General features: G+C 41.8%; 1 protein-coding gene across 1 annotated transcript; it reads right to left on the bottom strand.

The window, feature by feature from the left end:
- Positions 1-2,260: 2,260 nt before the first annotated feature.
- LOC111578867 (HPS6 biogenesis of lysosomal organelles complex 2 subunit 3) lies at positions 2,261-7,391 on the bottom strand. Its single transcript, XM_023285845.3, has one exon. The coding sequence runs from the start codon at positions 7,036-7,038 to the stop codon at positions 4,285-4,287; it is 2,754 nt and encodes a 917-aa protein (XP_023141613.1). The 5' UTR covers positions 7,039-7,391; the 3' UTR covers positions 2,261-4,284.
- Between the last annotated feature and the right edge of the window lie 9,315 nt (positions 7,392-16,706).

The raw sequence follows: 16,706 nt of genomic DNA, 5'->3' as shown, positions 1-16,706 counted from the left end.
GACAAGTAGAAAATCTTTAAAGAAGCATCAAAAGATTTTTAAAAGCAAAGGGTGCAAGCGGTACAAGGAAATTAGAAGCAAGTACAGCAAATTGTAGGGTTTATAAGTCATATAAAGTAATACAGATACGTACAGTGTGCAGGAATGTGCAAATTACATGCCTGAGAAAGTGAAAAATGACATATTGTATGATGCAAACAACCTGAGATGTGCAAAGGATAATAATCCTATTTTGCATTAATGAAATGCATCGAGTCTCAGTCTGTAGTCAAGGGTCGAGGGAGAGAGGCAGTGTCACAAGTGATAAATGTAGTAACTGTGTGTAACAATAACACACCATTAATATTATTGTGTATAGCTCTAACCTCTGTACTCTTGACTTGACTCTGTCTTGTGCCTTGTAAACATGAAGCTTTCACATACAGTTAAAACACACATACCTGCATATTTACACAGATTACACTGATTATACAACGTCATGCTTTACTATGGTGTGTCTTTATGACCATGATTACTGTCATGCCTCTGTTATTTCGACCGTCCATGAAAAACACATCAAGAACTCACTTCTTTACTCGTGACGCTGTAGATCAACATGCTTGGAAGAAAACCTTTAGTGATCTGGTTGAAAACTGAAATGTAAAGATTTGACTTTTATTTGAGCACTACTTGATCTTTGTTTGATGTTGTTGGAAACTATTCTCAACCAAAGCTTGTAGGGATTCAAATGAAACTATTCATTTGAATGGAAAAATCAAATAAGGGTTTAGGACTTTTAAAGCAAGGGACGTTTTATACAAATACACTTTTCATCCTTGACTTAAACTTGTTTGCATTCATAACACATTCAACTGTTCTGCCAATCAGCATACAAATTTAATAATGATCCTCTGGGGGAAAGTCCAAACTTATTATTAGGCCAGTGATCCATGGATGGAAACAAAACAGAAGCAGAACTTTGGTTATTAAATCCTAGAACTGCATACAGATTAAAAATGATCACCACCATCAGAAGCATTGGAATCCCTACAAGCTTGGGTTTAGAGTGGGTTTCTGACATGTGTGAAATATTAATTACCTCCACAAGTGATGAAAATGTGCTAGAACCGATGCATTAATTTGTGTCGCTCTGTAGGATGCGTTCAGCTGTTCAAAGACAAGCAGAGGACGGAGCAGCGGGGAGGGCCAGCCAGCATCTGTTTAGATTTATTGCTGTTTACAGGATGCCATCTATAATTAGAACAAGTGAATCAATGGCATTACAGCACCAGCATGACTCAAAATCTTGTAACAGGAGATGCTGGGTGCGGGGAAAATCGATCCACAGGGGGAAAAAAAGTGAGATAAAGTGAAAGAGAAAGAAACAGGGAGGAGAAAGGAGGAAATAACGATCGGCTGAGGGATGGCAGGTATCAGGTTCTGCAGGTTTTATCCACCTCTGCTGTTTTATAAGCCTTTTATTACCCTCTACTTCTTACAGTGAACATGCAGGAATAACCCTCCATTTTCTGTGATTACACCTTCACAGCCTCATGTGGAACCTGCTTATTTGCTGCGAGAGCCGCAAACATGCACCCAGTCAGTTCTCAAATCAAAAGCTGAACAACATTCCTCTTACAGGCCTCGGCCATGAAAACATCTGAGTGCATTTACACACTCAAATCCCTCCACTGGATCACACACACACACACACACATATGACTGCAGCTGTAAGTGGATTTGCCCATGGAGGGGGGATGTGGCAAAACTCAGAAACGGAGGCAGTGGATCATATGAATGAATATTTGTGTGCACAAGATCTCAAACATTGCTGTAACTTAGCTTTTATATCAGTACTTTTCCAGGTTAGACTGAATGGACTGTAAAAAGCTGCCCGTTGGCCATGACATCGCAGTTGTTCCGAGTTTGACTTGTCAGCTTGCTGTTGTGCAGTCATGTCAAAGGAGTATGTTGCTGGAGCTGAACAAACCTGAACTTCTTTAAACTGTGAGAACATGAACCTGACAGGTAGCTAATAATGATGCATGTTTGAAAATACCATTGAAATGAGCTGTCAGACAAATTTATCGTTGATTGTGCTTAAACTTCCCCATGCACCAGGGAGGAATACAACAGTGTATTGAAATGTAAAGCAACAATTGACCAAATTAAAACTCTTAAAGGCTACCAAAGTACAATCAAACCCCCAGACTTCATATTTGTTGCAGTGCTATTAAAACAAGCATATTAATACATTCAAAATAATAAATTGTGGAAAAACTCAACAGCAAACATTTTTTATCTTCAGTTTAATGGCATACAGTATCTGTTCATAAATACTTATACATTTTCTTCTTTTTTTTAAAATATACTGCCTAAAAGTGAGCATCACCAGGAGTAAACAAAGTTACATTGTAGATATGAAGCTTCTTCAAGGAAAACCAGGAGGAATTCCTATTTGTTAAGAGCAACCAGAGCCAGAGTTTAAGGCAGATTAATATTTAACATCCCAGCAGTCATTATGAGGCTGTTTGTGACTTGCATGAGGAAATTAGGGAGTTCCCAGTGAATCTCGGATTGGCTGGCACACGCCTAACACAAAGCGAAACTCACAGCTGCACAGATTGTGTCTTGTGTTGTTAGCCAGAGCACAGATCTTGGAAAGAGACGATTTACACTTGAGTGAGAAATCAGAGGGCCTCATATTGAAATTAAAATGTCACACCAGCCAATGATTGAAAATCTGATCCACACAAGAAGAGCGGATTGCATTAAACATTCCACTGTACTCTACAATACAGAAAACACATCCTCTGCACCACCTCATGTTCTTTCTCCAGAATACAACTGAAGCTGAGGAGACGCAGTGGGAAATGTGACACTACCCTGTAAATGAAGAGCAGCACTGTGAAAGGCACTCTGATTATTCTGCAGCATTTTAGAGTCTGATTGTCACTGAACACTTATGAGGTGCCTGAATTTCCCTAGGAACTCACAATGCAATGGGTCTGGGGTTATCTTTTAGTAGTCTTTCAAAGATTGTTAGAAAATAAATAAGCAAAAAAACATTTTCTTTGAATAAAACCAGCTAAATGGAACCACCCAAAGGGTAGTAAAGGCAGCAACAACAATAGGCACATTAACATACCCTTGTTTAGAGCACTTAATCAGAGAACATTCATTTCAACAGAGGCATCAAAAGCAGGGTACAAACAATGCTGACTGGTAAGATATAAAAGTGCAATCAGTTTCAGAGCATGACTAGCAGGGGCAAGAAGACAGAGGGTCTATCATCTGTAATAACATTACCCTCACTGGATCCACAAAGGAGGACATACGTGACCTTATGCAAGCAGCAGGGTGCCTGCATTAGTCACAATACGTCCCACACACACTCGAATCTTAACAGAGTTACCACTGAAATTGAATTGAACATCGAACTGTGCGTCAGTTTTAGTGGACATTCCGTCTGGAATGTCCTGTGAGGGAGCAGAGCGGACAACATGGAGTCTAAGGAGAAAAATGGATGACAGGAATGGAAAAATACAGGCAAAAGATGAACAGGCATCCTGTTTGGGGTTTGCTTTACAGACGTTACATAGTCCAGTTGAGCCAATTAAAACATGGTTAATGTTTGAGCTCGTTTAATAAACTAATTACAAAACTAAAAGTCAGTAAAGGAACCTTGACCTCCCCCTTCGCCTCCCCTTCTTCCCCTTCCAAATCATGCCTCACTTAAACAAACGTTTACTCACAAAAGCCAACTTGTCTGAAATTACACAGCTGATTACCTGCCGCATGAACACACTTCAGTGAGTGAAAGGAAGCTATACTTGTCAACAATTAGCATTTTAAAGGCAGAAACTTTTTTCTTCTTTTTTTTCCCCCCAAATCATCATGCTAATACACAAGAATAAGAGTCTGTGGCTTTTTCTTCACCTGAGCAGTTGTGTTAACTCAGAAACATATTATGTTTTGATGGTATTTTGATATAGGTTACTAAATGCAAGAACATTCTCATCCATGTGCAGTTAAGGCCTAAGAGATAAATAACAATGCAGATAAAGTATATACACATTAAGACTTAAAATTAACTCAAGTATTTACACTGGTAGAATCTTCAGAAGTCATTTCATAGGAACTAGTAGTCATATTCCAAGTCACATTAGCAACCTGTTTAAAAACACCATCAAATGTGACAATTAGTCGCATTATACTTGTATTATTTGTAACATACTGATATTCTGTTTTGATATGATCGTCAACACTGATTCACACTTTGGTTTCGATTATGTGTGGAATGCTTCACGAGACAGGTTTTGTTCTCCGTTGTTCAGGTGATTCTGCAAGAAGAGTCGGGGCAATGTTGTTGCACAGCGCTGAGTCCGTAGTGGGATCTGTGACAGTGCTGGCCTGCACAGTAGGCTGGCGAGGAGGAGCTGCAGGGGGGAATGATGGTGACTGGAGGATGTCGACGTAGCGCTGGCTCGGCTTGGTCTCCCTCTGGAGCACTTTTCTCAGCAGGGGCTTCAACAGCCCAATGGTCAGCTGGCTGCTGTGGGAGTCTGCAAAAGGAGCAGGAGATGGGGAGTTTGTACCGGACATGGAGAAAGAAGTGGAATGAGAGGAAGCGCTGGGAGAGGGGAGGTTTTTTAGCACCAAGTTGAGGATGGTGGTGACGGTGAAGTCCTCAGGGCAGAGAGTCCACAACAGGTCCAGGTAGGGATCCAGGTCCCTGTGATGGGCCACCTCGCACAGCAGAATAGTGAAAATTTCTTTGTTGAGCAGCGGACTCTGTTTGCAGAATTTCTGGGCCACCTGGGTGACCCGCTCCCACTGCTGCCTGCCCATGAGGATCCTCAGTGCCTGCAGGATGGCGTTGGGCCGCCCACTGACCAGCAGCAGCTCCACCTCTAAGTCCTGATGCTGGTCTCTGTCTGGGTTTAGGCTGGACAAGATGCACAGTGCTCGTTTGTAAAGCGGCACGTTGTTCTCCCCTCCCTCCCCTCCTCTCCCGCTGGAAAAGCTCCAGGAGGAAGAGGCAAGGCTCAGGCCCAAACCTGCAGAACCCTGCTGCTGCTGGGTGAGCTCGAGGAACCTGGGCAGCCAGCTGGGCTGGAAGTGAACAACTGACTGGCAGAGGAGCTCAAATACAGGCAGGACAGCTGGGGTAGTGGAGCTTGTAAGTTTGGCTTTACAGTTGGCAAGGCGATCATCTTTAAGGCTGTGATTGTGTTTTGTCCCACCGTTTGTGAATGAGAGGGAGGCTATGGAGCTGGAACTCAGAGCAGGACTGAGGACAGTTTTCCACACATCTGGTGGAGCCCTGCTGGACAGACAGCCCTCCCCGTTGTAGTGTAGCTGTAGAGCAGCCTGTGCGGCCCTCCACGCCTGGCAGGGGAAGATGCTGAAGATGGAGTTGAGGTAGAGCAGAGCCTCTTTATCCAGCTCAGAAGATGACAGCAGCCTCAGTACTTCTTTCTCAACTAGACTCTCACACACTGCCTCCACCTCTTTAACACCTCCCCTCACTAAACTCCCCTTTAGCTCTTCCAGAGAGACCAAAGCCTTGAGCTCCGCCTCCAGAGAGCCCATTAGCTTATCTTGTCCTGCCACATATCCACCTCCTCCATTCTGGGACAGCTCTGCTCCCTTCTGCCTCCACCCCGTGTTGAGATAGTTCCTGAGGATGGAGGCTAAAGAGATGGGAGCTTGGAATCTGCCTCCTTTTTTCAGTATGTCCACTGTGAGCTGGGCGCTGCTCAGGCTCCTCTGCTGGTAGTATTTACAGGCCTCTTCAAAGACAGCCTCCACCAGGAGGGCTCCAGGATGAATAGCCTCCTCTGTACTGAAACCAGAGGGCTTCATTTTAGAGTGGCAGTCTCTGGAGTCTGTCTCCCTGTTCACAACCACAAAAAGTCCAGTTTCTGAGAGCAGGTGAGGTGTCCGTCTTTCAGCCTGGTTTACATATAATGACCCCTCCCTCTTCAGGACAATCTTTTCCAGCTCTCTGCCACAGTTCAAGTCTATCAGATACAGATTTTGCCCGATCAGTAGTGCCACAGTATCCTGGTATATACATAGGCTGGTGTGAGTATTGTGTTGTACCAAACAGTTGTCTGCCAGTTTGTATACCTTGCGCAGCATCCCATCTTTCTGCAGGAGACACAGCCATCCTGTGCTGAGCAGCAGAAGCAGGTCTCCACATGCTGTAGGAGAGAAGTTGTAGATCTCAGGCGGCTCCAGAGCTGATAAATATCCCAAACAATCAGTCACCAGCTTCTTAAAGTCAGACTCTTTAGCTGAAAGTTTTTTCAGAGGAATGTTCTTACACGTGGTGCTGACTGTGAAGGAGTCATGGTGGGGGGACCAGGCGAGGAAAAAATTGGAGATGCTCAGCAGCGGTTTCACTTTCAAGTCAGGAAGAAGATGAACATATTCACCTGAGCTGGTCACAGTGAATTTGGGATTATTGTGGAGGGCGATTTTCACCCCTCCCAAGCTGACAGCCCCCTCCTCCACGTCAAAGTCCCGTCTGCAAACACAGTATCTTAACTTGTTCCTTGTGGAGCTGAGAGCAGGGGAGCTTTCTGAGGGCGGCCGCTCCTCACACCAGATGATAAGATTGGAGCAAACACACACAGACACCACTCTGGCCCGGGGGCTGTTGCACAAATCTGATGTCTGCAAGAGATGCCAGCCAGACTTAAACTCCCGGAATTTCCAGAACTCAGCTTTTCCATTCTCATAAACCACCGCTACTACAGCTGTGTCTTTACTGTTGTGATGGTCCAAATATAAGACATCCACAATGGGCACAGTTCGTGTCAGCCACAAATCCTGCTTCTCCTGGTTCTGAGCCAGCGGTGGTCTTTCATACTTGTCAAAAGTCACAAGACCGACCTGAGGTTTGCGGAGGATGACATGGATGTGACGACCATCTGGGCTCAGGCGGACATTTGACAGTTTGCTGTTATTCGGGTTGATTAATTCGGTCAGCTCCTGACTGCCAGTGTAGTCCCTGAAATCTGACAGTTGCTCCAACACAAACTGCGCCATTTTTTTCTCTCCACTGAACAGTTTGTAAATTACTTTGCCACAGCGTTATTAACTAGCCTGCTAGCTTGTGTGGCACATAAGTCTGACCTCGGGCTCCAGAGAGGCTAACCGAGCGGCATCCCGTTAGGTCCTGTACGGAGCCTTCATCCCGTTAACGTCCGAGCGGAGGGATACAGCCGCCGACAGCCTTCCACCCGGTTAAACCCATGTCGGTAGACGACAACGGAGCCGAAATGTTAACTGACAGTAACCGGGGAATAACTTTTAAGACTAAATCGAGAAAGGCACTCCGGTTACTTCGATGCTATGCTAGCACTGCCCCTGACATCACGGGATTGTTAATTTCCGGATACCGAGGCTGTTTAGCATAAGAGGAGGAGCTGGAAGGAGGCCGGCAAAGATGGCGAACAGGCGGAGAGAAGAGCAACTGCAGAGGCGGACTGGGCTTCAGCTGTCAAAGAGTGAGTTTGGAAAAATGTGACACTTTCTCAAACTGTATACTTTAGAATCATGTCAGTGCCTTAACTCCTAACTTGACACACTTCTACAAATATTACCTTCCTTACTACAACCTGCAGAAGAAACTTGATTCAAGTTAAAAATCAGATTTCTTTAAAGACAGCATGTACTTTGTGGTGCTCAAAAACATTTTGTTCTTATTAAAATGACAAAGAAGAATGTCTTATTTTAACAATATGCAACTGGTGAAATGAGACACTAACAAAATTAGCATTTTTCAAGAGGACAAAAGGAGCATATATTAATTGGAATCAAATGGTAAATATTTGATAGATTTTTTTTTTAGATTTGTATGTTAACATTTTTATTGCTAGAAGGTTGTCAATTCACTTACCACTATGGATCGTGTCACTGTTTGTGACGTTACGATTACTTTTATCACATCATACAGTTTAGAATTATTTCTTTAATCAAACTCCTTTTAAGCAATGTGCAGTATTGTTTTTTGTATTTCTTGAGAAACCACCATACAAAAATGATTTCAGTATCAAATCCCTGTGATAGACCTTTAAAATGGAAGAAAATCTCCATAATTAAGCACCTGACATGACAGAAAGATATTTTTACCTCAGTAAACAGGTCAGACTGTTACAAAATATGTAATAATATCACAACGTTTTTAATCAACCAATCACATTATTTTCAAGGCTTTTAATACACGATTTGAGTGACAGATTAATAGATTCACAATTTTATTATTCTAACTTTTGTAAATGACACAAGTCAAACAATTTAGATCCAGGGCTGTTCAAATAACATTCAGAGCTGTAGCTTCAGACATCCAGGCGTAATGTCACGACTGGTCTTCTGTCAGTGGACAGTCCAGCTGGCACATGTATTTTAAAATTGAGCATAATTGAACATCTTAATACGTTTGTGTTGAAAATGAAAAGAAACAAGAACAAGTGGCAGGTGACATGAAAAACCTAAACCTGGTAGCTCTGTTATGCTGTGGGGGGGCGTTTTGCTGGCATGGTTTGGCAGCAAGTAGTGGTCCAACATCTTACTAAGACACATTATGTTAGGTTTTCCTTTGAACCTTTTTTTTTTTTTTTATTTCCGCTGAAATAATACTATAGGAGCTGAGTCCACAGTGATCTTTTGCAATTTATTTCAGTAGGAGAGTATGGGTCATATTAAAGTGATTTAATTTTAGCCCCTTTAGAAAACAGAATACAAATGTAACAGTAACAATATTTCTACATTCTTCACTTCCACCCCACTCAGATATATCAATTTATTGTTATTGTTTCTCAGGTTGATGCTAAACTAAAATGCTTTCAGATGTAGCTTTGTACCTGACTCTCACCTCTGACCTTTCAAAGTTTGAGCAAACATAAAGGATAAAACTCTGAGAAACAGAGCAAAGAGTGCAGTAATACTGGTGCTGTCTGACTGAAAAAGCCCAGAGGCCATGTTAGGTGATTGGAACCAAATCTAGATGAGCGCAAATGAGGACCTGTTCTTATTTCCTCTTCTGCTTTGACAGAATACTCAAAAGGTTGTTTTTGTAGCCAACACATACAGTGTAACTATGGAAACCAGTTTTGCTTCTACAGATCTGGAGACACAAATCCAATTGTACCTGGCAAGAAAACAAGCCTAAAAATGGTTCCAGTACATCCTTTTGGCAAGAGGCTGTGAAAAGTAGCTGGTCAATAACAACCTCGGCAGGCTTAATACCAACCTGAGAAACTGACTCACTTAAATAGGCTTCTGAAGAGAGAGCTATCATACTTCACACCACACCACAGATGTGGTAGCAAGAGGATTTGAGATATGATGTTGATCAGGGTTAGTACATTCTGTAGAAAACAGCCTGGCAGGTACATCCAGAGCCCACTACCACAGCACACAGAGACAAAACCTTATTTGATTTTGACAGAAAATAGCATTTATTACAATGGGAGTGAAAAGCTCAGTGGTGACTCACAGTCTAAGTGAATGTCGGCCTGCAGTGAAGTCCAGATTTATCACTTTAACAAACTTTGATGGCAACTTTCAGCTCAGCCCACACTGTGAAACTGTGCTGGTAAATGACACTGTACTGACATAGATTGTTAGATACAGACGGGGCTGTGGCACACTCCAGTCAGGGATATCTCGCTCGATATTTACAGCATATCGGCAGTATTTGGAGACTGAGTCTGAGAAAGTGACTGTGCTTTTTCTTTCCTTTATAAATACGCACCCGTCACTAATGTTGTGTGTTTGACTTTCTTTGACTTCATGGACTCTCTTGTGGTTCATCAACACCTGCTTCGAAATACTTCATTGTTCTTTTTTAAATCTCGTTCTCCAGATTCCTTTTTACTCTTTTAATACACACAGACCCATAAATGAAGGCTTCTAATCTCACGCTTGAAACTGATTGAGGACACCGACGATGACGTTAAAGACTGTTGTATCTGCTTGTGTTTGATGATATTAAATGAATCAGTAGGAAAGCTTGTGATACCAATACCATAATTGAATCATTGTGAAACTTCCACTGCCTGCGTCTCCCTCCAGTTATCCAACACAAGTCTATTGTTTACAAATAGAAAAAGAAAAATCATGTACTTGAAGCTTAAAGCCAATTTATTATTTGCTGAATTCATTTGACTGAATTAAATTTTCTCAGAAATGTCTGTAGGTTCACTTAATATCCAGAAGGAGGCAGTATTCATCTTCACTCACTCCTTGTGGCTGATTTGGAATGTACAATGTAGAAAATATTGAATGAAAATATCACAAAAGTGCTCACGCCAGTAGAGTTGAATATGGGTGATGTGTCTGTCAGCATTTCTTTTTTACTGCTGTGTGCACAAATGCGTTAAATCGTTCTCGAAAGTTCTACAGACATTTGCTGTGTTTTACAATTGAAATCACGTGGCATACCCAGCATCACAAGGCAGTTAACTTGTCTATTACATCTCATGCCTTTTATTGTTTCTGTTTCACTTCAGTGCATCTGGGCAGTTCAGACTGTCCAGTGAAATCCACATCATCCCACGTTGGCGGCTGTGTGGGTCCACTGAAAGCCGAGGTGCCTTGAGTGGTTTTTGACGGATGAGATTGTTTATTCACTTTTCCACCTACGTTCGACCAGTTTTGGGGATCCAAAATAATGATGTTTTGATCACAAAAGCTGCATCTTTTTCAGATTCACATGTTGTATATCTACTTTTCTGTTACTGGCTGAAAGTAAGAGGTCACACAGAAGCAATAAAAGTGTGAAATCAGTTTTTTCTTCCTATGTATCTTAAATGTTCCCTCACCTAACACACAAGGTGAACAGTAACTGGAATATTTTCCTTTCAAAGCTGATGCTTTTCTTGCTTCCAGCTCTCATATAAATATAGGCACTCTCTATTATAGTGCTTGAAACCTCTTTTAAAGGCAGGTTACCTATTCATAGAGCTGTGTGTGTGTGCGCATTATGTCCTATTATGTCTCTGTGTCACTGCTGATAAAGCATATGGATCCGCTATGTTATTCAAACAGTAGATTCAAGCCTCATCGCCTACAGACAGGCTTGCCCTGGAAAGAAAACACCTTCTATTAGAGAGTGTGTTTAGTCTGCTGTGCCTGTAGACAGGAAGATAAAGTGCTTGTCTGCAGACTAGAGGGGGCTGGATGCAGAGGAGATTTCCTTTTTGAGTTATAAGGCGCACAAAAGAAAAACCAATGGCTGCAAATTTTTGCTGCTCAGAGTAGAAAAGATGGGTAGGCTGTCATGTCTGCATCCCCTCAGGAAAGAATTATTTTAATTTGAGGTTTAGAGGTAGCGATTGTCGGTTCGTGTAAAAGTGTGTCTGCACGAGAAAAGAAAGATGTTTCTCAGTGTGTTGGGGTTTTGAGTGAGATGCTACTTTTCTGTATCTGTGTGTCAAATGAAAGTTAATGCTGCTTGTCAGCCTCCTGCGAGAACAGGCAGATATTACTGTCAGTTCACTCTTGCTGTTGAAAAGTTGTCATGTGTGCAGCTTCTCTCTTACCATATCTCCCATAGCTTCTTAAAGTCCCTTCACTGGAGCATTTTGTCTTGAGCTTCAAGGGTCTTTCATTCACTCTGCACTATGCTGACATACAGTAGCATTGTAGGAACTGAAGTCATCCATCATTTTTTATATTCTTTTTATACTCATGCAAGAGAAAATCCAAAATAAATGGATGAAAACTGAAGAGCGGGAATTGTGGGAAGATGGAGATGATTAAGAACATCGATCAACATTACTGACAGATTTATTTCATTTTAAAAATTTCATCATATTCCATCAAAAACAGATTTAAAAAAAAAATATATATATATATTTAGTTTTAATTTCTTTGAGTGGTCTACTTGCCCAGGGACTGCAGATGGAATTTAGCTAGTCAATGAATCAATACATAGAATAAATCAATTCATTTATTCTGCTGCGAGATTAATGTTTTTGTGCATGGTGCCTGAGAAAAAAAATCTAACAAAACTGAATACAGTTTGCTGTATAGGATTGTGCTGAACTATAAATAAAGAGCACATGAATAGTTGGCAAGAAAATCAAAAGACAGGGTTTTTGTGCCGTCCTACTAAAATATTTAAGCAGTTGATGGACTTAGACAACCTGAAAATTTAATAACCACTTGAGAAATTTATATGAAAAATGTTTGTCATTTATATTTTTTAATGGTTGACATGATTAGACAAATGAGCTATTACTGACTATATCTTCAGCTCAGAAGATCGAACAGTAACAAGCTGGATGAGATGTTAACGGCCGTTTTGGGAAGGCAATCGGGGGTGATCTTTGGCATAATGAAGAAATCTGATCTCAGTGAAATCCTTGAAATGAAACTTTTGATGTTTCTCAAATGAACCCCACGGAGAGTTGTCGCTCATGACGGATGCCCCTGCCTCATTGGCTGATTAGATAACAGACCATTTACAATTGGCTGTCCCTCCACATTTAGCTCCAGCTCTTATCTCAATGATCCACACCCCGACTCTGAGCATTAATAGCATTAGCTCTCACATCACACTATTAATCGGATTCATGGCCCTTGGCTCATTGTGGGATGTGCTCATGTTTTGGGAGCCGTTTTCCTCTCTTGCTTGTTTCCTATCTTCACATCTCTTATTTTGCCTCTGAAAAGCACACAAAAAGACACACACTCTTGACTACTGATCTGCAGTACTGTTTGTGTCCACTGATTGGCAGTATGTGCATTGGCTTTGATGGTGGCTGAGGTCAGTCATGAGAGGATGAAGGAAGGTCATGCCATCGCTGGTCCTACACAGAGCATGCGGACTGCACTGTTTAACGCTATCTGAAATCCTCCGTCCTTCTGTGATTGTGGCAAGAGTGCTCACTAGCCAATAACACAACTCCATCTCATCTGTGTTTCATAGCTATGGAAACAGGTGTGAGTCACTGTGCTTTTTGCAGCTTTGACTGTACAAAGTCTCACCGGAGCAAAAGATCAAAGAACAGGATTCAGCTTTAGCGTCCTCCTTGATTTCCTGTTCATTTCACCTCACTGCCTCTTCATTAATCAGTCTGGAATTGTATCAAGGTTTCTCTCTAGCTCTGGTATTTACGCTCTCTATTTCCCTTTCAGCCTTGGCTTCTGCTTGTCTCTCCTTCCATCTCTGTCCTGGGATCAGGTATAATTGCTGCTGAGATAAAGCCTCCAATGCAATTTCTTCTTTTTGTTTCTGAAAACATCCGCCTCGCCTCGGCAACATGGAACACTCAAACCGGTATCAGTCTTGCCTTTGATCACACGGAGCATCCTCTCCTCAGCGTTGGCCTAATTTAACTGGTTCTGTATCTGCAAAACCTTGATGGTGTAACTTAAAAGGCCCTCAACCTGGCTGCATTCTGAGGTGAATTTGACAGCATGTCGACATGATCAGACCCTCTAAACAGAAAAGGTGTGTGTGCATGTGGTTATTTGTGTAAAAGGTGTGCATGTCTTGAGCGTACCGCTGTTGGTTTCCTCTTACGTTTGGCACACTTGCATCAAACGAAAAGGAGTGAAACCAGTGATGATCCTGAGCATGATGAGGGCCTCAGATGATGAGCTGTGAAATTATGTCTTGCCATGGCATTAGTACTCTGTGACATTTTAAATTGTCTGTATGTGCTTTCAGCAATTGCCTTTATGTGCCTGTAATCTTTTATAGGTGGTAATAATGGCTCAGATAGAGATGCATTACCAACAACATCTGTTTTCCTGGCTTTTGCACACACAGGCAAACACATTGTTTTTCCTCTCTATTGCTGCTGCTCCTGTTAATTGAACTGTATGCTCTGCTTGTTGACACCTGCATATGGCACAGGTTTTCCCGCTCCAGTAAGTCAATACGGACATGGCTATCATGTCAGACTGAACGTGCATATTAAGAACCTGGGTTTACCTGGTAAACCCTCCAAGTTTTCTGTTAATTTCACTTCAGTTAAGGGTCGCTTAAAGCAAGTCCGTGTTTGTTTTAACACACGTGCTTGCAACATGGTCTTGTTTTCACAGTTTTAACCCACCCACGCTATCAGTACCAAAAACATTGTACTCACTAGGTTAACTGTATAAATCTGGGAATGTAGCAACATCCAGTCTTAGCAAATGAAGATAGATATTGTTAACATTCATCACACTGCTTGGTCTGGTTTAGATTTACCCTACTTCATTTAACACAGTATAATGCACATAAAGTTTGCCTGTGCAAATAGATTTCTACCAACACTTTGGACTCTGCCAGTTTTGATTTTACCTGCGACTAAAATGTCTTGGAAAATGTGGCTCAACTATTGTAGTGATGTTGCCTTGTTCTCAGGTCTCAGCAGTTACTTTTGTGTGAACAGTGTTATCAAAAGTGATATAAATGACTGGCAAACCTACCAAAACATGTTGGAAAAAGTACCAGGTTAAAGCTCCTCTGACAGCCAAATGCTGGTGATGCTGATGTGTCCATGAGTGTCACCAGCTTTAAGTGTGCCGTCCTGTGGTTTCCTGTGAAGGGTAAAAGGCAGATTTCTCCTTTGAGCATATGTCACAACACTCCTTCTTCAGTGCTCCCACTATGCATGACAGCATCCTACTATAGTTCTTTCAAGCCACAGTGATGAGACTGAGTGACAGCCCCTCAATTTTCCCTTTGACCAGCAGGGGTGTGAAAATCTGTTGACGAGGCAGGGGGTACTTCCGGTCCAGTTGCTTATCATCTTGCAAGGGGGACTGTTTATTGTAATTCTGGTCATTTCATCTGACTGCTCCAACATCTGGTGTCTGCGTTATTTTAGAATTTGGCTTGGAGACCGGAATTTGCTTGGCCTCCCTTACACTATCTAACAGAAAAGACAGAGATATAGAGAAAAAAATACATTTTTCATCATTTTTTCCCCTTTTTAATGTAATATGAAATGACATTTTTATGATCTTTTTGTGAATCTTTCTGTGGGTTTCTGTATGTGAGGTGCATGTGTATCTAACAGTAATTTAAGCTTGGCATTACAATTTCTGTTATCATGGGGAATAATTTCAAAATTCAAAAAAACTGGAACGCTGAACCACATATTCTAGTTGTGCTGATAAAATGCCTGATACCTAATTGACCCTTCTCAAATTACTCATTCATGTTGTGATTTTAATAAACGGCTGTGAGCTGTCATTCAAGGTTTGTAGATTTTAAAAGCATGACTGCATGAACTTCACATTTATAGGCACCATTACTGACAAAAAACCCTTTACTCTTATAAATGTCGACACGACAGTGGAAATTACAGTTTCACTGGAGCTCCACAGAAAAGCACAATCCAGTTTTATTTGGACACAACCAAGTGCCAGTACAACCAGTACAAAACCATAAGATATGCACACTTCAGTGAGTATACATCAGTATTTCTCAGCATTAGGAGCCCTGCCATCTCCAATTATTCTCCTTATAGACCTGTGCATGCCTGCCTCATTTATTTGACCCTAGCTCCTCCATGCATGGGTGGTGAAGGGAATATGAATACGTATGGCCACACTGTGCACATTTCAGCCTCATCGAGCCTTTTGCTGTGTGGCTGCATCTCAGTGGGAAATGGGTTTGACACTGTTGGCCTTTGCTTGATAAATTAGGTCCCTGGGTAGATATCCAACATTACACTGCACATTCATTATGAGTTAACCACAGGCCATATGGGAAGGAAAGTGCAATATCACTACACGTTAGCTGGGCATTATCGGAGTCTTTGATAGCCTCAAACTTCCCTTAAGCATTTGAGAAAAGCTTCTCACCTGTCAACAACACCCAACAATATCAATGTTCATACTCACATTACATGTTGGATGCATTTGTAGGTTTAATTGGCTTTCGTCATTAAACACTACAAAATCTAGAGACCTTTGGAGTGAAGAGGAATGAGTTCACGGATGCAGCACACATCCTAATTGGACGAAGGTGGAGCTCAGGGGACCGAGGAGATTGGTAGAGAGTTTCACAATAGATGTAATGATTTCCTGTGGGCAGCAGAGAAGCCGGGAGCAGCCCTGATCAGGTAGGGGTCGAAGGAGGGGAGACGGAGGAGGTAGGAGGGATCAGGGGATGAGGAAGGCAGCTATCTTGAGACTCATTTGTGTAGCAGCTCTGCTCAGAGAGAAAGGGTCACCAAAGACTCCTGAACCCCAATCAATGCCCCACTTCTTAAGCTGCCCGCCTCTGTCTCTTTCTACCAGTGTGTTTGTATGGCTCTTTAGTCTTGCTTATGAACTTTCAGCCTGAGGAACTTCAGGTGAGAAGACACTGTTTCAGCCTCTGTCCTGAATTTAGTCTTCAGCACTTCCAGAAAGTGTGATTTTGGGTATCAAGCCTCATTTCTGGTTTAGTACTAAGACAGGTTTACATTAACATTTGCAAACTTGTCATTGCAAAAAAAAAAAAAAAAAAGTGCAGATTAATTGATAACAGTCAAAATGATAGTCTGTTAAGGTGAGATAGTTTCTGATGTTGTGCATGTAGGTGAAATTTGTGAGTTATGCAAGTTCTATGTTTCACAATGTTTCATAACAGCCAGAAATTATAGAGGAAAACCATTAGCTAAACTAAGGCTTGGACTAATGCACAGCATCTATTTCTTGAATCACATTTGTGATTTCCCAGGTGTATAGTATAGCAATTAGTATATCTTTAAAACTGATTAAAC

Source organism: Amphiprion ocellaris, chromosome 16 (genome assembly GCF_022539595.1).
Source record: "Amphiprion ocellaris isolate individual 3 ecotype Okinawa chromosome 16, ASM2253959v1, whole genome shotgun sequence".
Lineage (NCBI taxonomy): Eukaryota > Metazoa > Chordata > Actinopteri > Pomacentridae > Amphiprion > Amphiprion ocellaris.
Note: the sequence above shows the minus strand (reverse complement) of the source record. Positions and strands in the feature narration are given on the sequence as shown.